This window comes from Arachis hypogaea, chromosome 5, assembly GCF_003086295.3.
Source record: "Arachis hypogaea cultivar Tifrunner chromosome 5, arahy.Tifrunner.gnm2.J5K5, whole genome shotgun sequence".
In the NCBI taxonomy this organism is placed as follows: domain Eukaryota; kingdom Viridiplantae; phylum Streptophyta; class Magnoliopsida; order Fabales; family Fabaceae; genus Arachis; species Arachis hypogaea.
Genome location: NC_092040.1, coordinates 102,750,182 through 102,753,315, shown reverse-complemented (window position 1 = coordinate 102,753,315; position 3,134 = coordinate 102,750,182). Strand labels below are relative to the sequence as shown.

The 3,134-nt window shown below is 31.9% G+C and overlaps 1 protein-coding gene across 1 annotated transcript; it reads left to right on the top strand.

Moving 5' to 3' along the window:
* Positions 1–851: 851 nt before the first annotated feature.
* LOC112802369 (nudix hydrolase 18, mitochondrial) lies at positions 852–2,567 on the top strand. Its single transcript, XM_025845554.3, has 4 exons — positions 852–1,199; positions 1,567–1,666; positions 1,776–1,859; positions 1,968–2,567. Exons 1-4 carry the CDS (start codon positions 964–966, stop codon positions 2,184–2,186), a joined length of 639 nt encoding a protein of 212 aa, XP_025701339.1. The 5' UTR covers positions 852–963; the 3' UTR covers positions 2,187–2,567.
* Positions 2,568–3,134: the final 567 nt, after the last annotated feature.

The following is a 3,134-nucleotide window of genomic DNA, read 5'->3' as shown; positions in this document are numbered from 1 at the left end:
TATCCGAAAAATTAAGTTGCTGACAAAATTACTTTTAAAAAATATTATCGACAAAACATCTTTAAATAATTTTAAAAAACAACAAAAAAATAATAAAATTATATTTTTTTGTAAGTAACGAATATATTTTCATATTTAACAAATTGTTTATTCATTAAATATAAATTCTTGTGGTAATATTTGAATAAATATTTAGAAAATGCACAAAAATGTTTCGAACAAAATATGAATAATATTTTTTTTATTTTTTTAAAAAATATGATCATTTACAATAATATTTCTTACAAAAATTTACTTGACAAAAAATTACTAAATTTTAAAAATAAAAATATATTTTTAATAATAATTACAAAAATTTGCATCAAAATTTGATATCTAAAATTATTTTTAGAACATGTTTAATATTTAGTTATTTTTACCGTATTTTTAAATTTTTCGAGAGTTTATTTATCATTAACATATCTTAAAATTAGTTTTGTTAACACTACAAACTTTTAAATACCATCTTAATAATTTACTCACAACAACAACGACAACAATAATAATAATAACTTTCATTACTTGTGTGTCAATACTCAAAATTCTTTTGGTAACTGATTTTCTCACGTATTCATTTGAATAATTTACGAATTTGATAAAATAAACTAACAAATTAGTACTAATAGTTATCCAAAAAAGAAAAGCAGAAGAGTGAGGAGTTGAATTTGTTAGGATAAACAGAAATAAGTGAAAAAATGTTAAAATAATTCTAAATTTAAGCGCGTGAGAAAGAGACGCCATAGATGATGCGTGGGCATAGTTACCCACACGCAGACACACACACACCCCTCCAACCCCACCAACACGTCCATACATATATATATAAGCACCCCCCACTTTCCCCTTTCTCTCATCCTAACCCCTTTCCTCTTCTCTGCTTTGCCTTCTTTTCTTCTCTTCATCTTCTTCCTCTGCTTCTTTTCCATGCCTCTTCTCCTCCTTAACAAACAAGACTTAAAACAACAACAACTTCTTGCTGTCATGGGTCTCTTGCTTTCTAGGAACTTGGCTTGCAAATTCTTGTACTCTTTTCTGTTCTCAGCCAAGAAAGCTTCTCCGGATTTGTTCCCAAAACAATTGGAAAACGTCATGTCTTTGGTGTCCCCTCGAACTGGGAGGCATTTGCAGCGTTATGAAAAGGGTTGTCGCCTTGTTGTAGGGTGTGTTTTCTTTCTTTCTCTATTTTTCTTCCCCCCTTTGAATTTTTATCCTTTATCATGTTATGGGGTTTTTTATTTGAGGTTAAAGTTTGGATTTTTAGATCCTCAAATTGAAGTTGATGGGCAAGTTTTGAAATTTAGAAGCTTCTCTCAAATGGGGTTTACTCAAAATGGGTGGTTGGGGGGTGTTAACGTTTGTGGGGTAAAGTTTAGACTTTTGATTCATGCAGTTGAAATTTGAAGCCAAGTTTTGGAATTTAGAAGCTTCTCTCAAATGGGTCTTTCTCAAAATTGGCTTTATTATTATTGTTGGACTTTTTGGTTGGTGTTTTGAATTAAGCTGACTTAGATTTTTGTAAATGAACAGATGCATTCCCTACAGATACAAGAATAATGGAACACAGGACAAAGAAATAGAGGTTCTTGTGATTAGTGCTCAGAAGGGCAAAGGAATGCAGTTCCCAAAGGTAATTTTCTCCACAACTTGTCCTATTGTTAAAGCACATGTTACAATTTTTTGGTTAATTGTGCAACCTTTTTATGTTCCTAACATGTCTGTTTTCTTTTTGGACGCAGGGTGGTTGGGAGACTGATGAATCCATGGAGCAAGCTGCTTTAAGGGAAACCATAGAGGAAGCTGGTGTTTTTGGCAACATTGAAGTGAGTATTATCTTGCAACCAAATTCATAGATTTTGAGTTTCATGACCAGAAAAATTGGGGCTTTTTATTATTCTTGTTTCTTACTCAATTGGTGGTTCTCTTTGCAGAGTGAGTTGGGAAAATGGACCTATAAGAGCAAAAGGCAACCCACAATTCATGAGGGATACATGTTCCCTATGCTTGTTAGCAAGCAATTGGATAATTGGCCAGAGATGAACTTCAGAAAAAGAAGATGGATGACTGTGGCTGAAGCAAAAGAAATCTGCCCTTATGATTGGATGAAGGAGGCTTTGGATATATTGGTTCAAAGACAAACTCAATTGTAGATTGCAAAAGTTGTAGGCATCACTTGCTTTTTTGGAACCTGCAAAGGTGTGGAAGAGCAAGAAATTAGAAAGGGGATCTGAGATTTTTGGAGCTGATTGAGTCAAAATTGATGATCAACTTGGGAAACTTACAGTTCATGATGGTTGCAACTTGCAATTTGTCCCTTGTAGTTTGTTTTCTTTCTTTAGATATCCGTGTTGGCACAGTCAAAATCGAAGATTTAAATCGAATGTAGAATGTAGAATTAGTTGAGAGATGCAGTAAGTAGAAATGTACAAAATGCAATTCATTCTTTTATTCATTTGATTCTTTTTGTAAGAATGACAAACAAATAATTGAAAGTGTAACAAAACACTTCTGTCAAATCCCTTTGGCCAAAAGAGATTGTGTTTCTTACTGTTTGTTACATGTTTAAACATTGGATTATATACACATCAGCAACAAAAACTTTATTCCTATTACTAATGATTGGATTATAAGCATGTCTTAAGATTCAGAAAAGAGAGTGTGCTGGCTTAACAATGTTCTCTCAGATTTTTAATTTTTAGCAAAATTTTGTAATAAAATTGAGTTATAAAGTCTTATATTATGCTAATGATTAGGAATAGGTCACAATTAGATCAGTTTCATGAGCAGAAGCAACTCCATTCTTTTCCTTTCATTTCATGTTGAAGGAGTCACAAGAAGCAACTACTACTTATTGTGAACAATTTTGATTCCATAATCAAAATAGAAGAATTGATGCCAGAAGCTGTGTGATTATTGTTAGTTAAATTATAGTTGGTTCAGACAAATCATCATTGTTAATCATTATATTGGGATGATGACCTCAGTGAATAGAAAAATAGTCTCTTTTTTATTATCAACAAAATTCTAATGGCAAATGATAACTGCCAACAAAAATGAAGTACTCTCGTATGCTTACTCTGCATTCTTATCCTAATCAA

What these genes read in the sequence shown, in the direction of transcription:
- LOC112802369 (XM_025845554.3), top strand. Translation starts at nt 964, where the DNA reads ATGCCTCTTCTCCTCCTTAACAAACAAGACTTAAAACAACAACAACTT. An exon ending in AAGGAATGCAGTTCCCAAAG is followed by an intron (nt 1,667 to 1,775) that starts GTAATTTTCTCC and finishes TTTTGGACGCAG; the next exon opens with GGTGGTTGGGAGACTGATGA. An exon ending in GTGTTTTTGGCAACATTGAA is followed by an intron (nt 1,860 to 1,967) that starts GTGAGTATTATC and finishes TTCTCTTTGCAG; the next exon opens with AGTGAGTTGGGAAAATGGAC.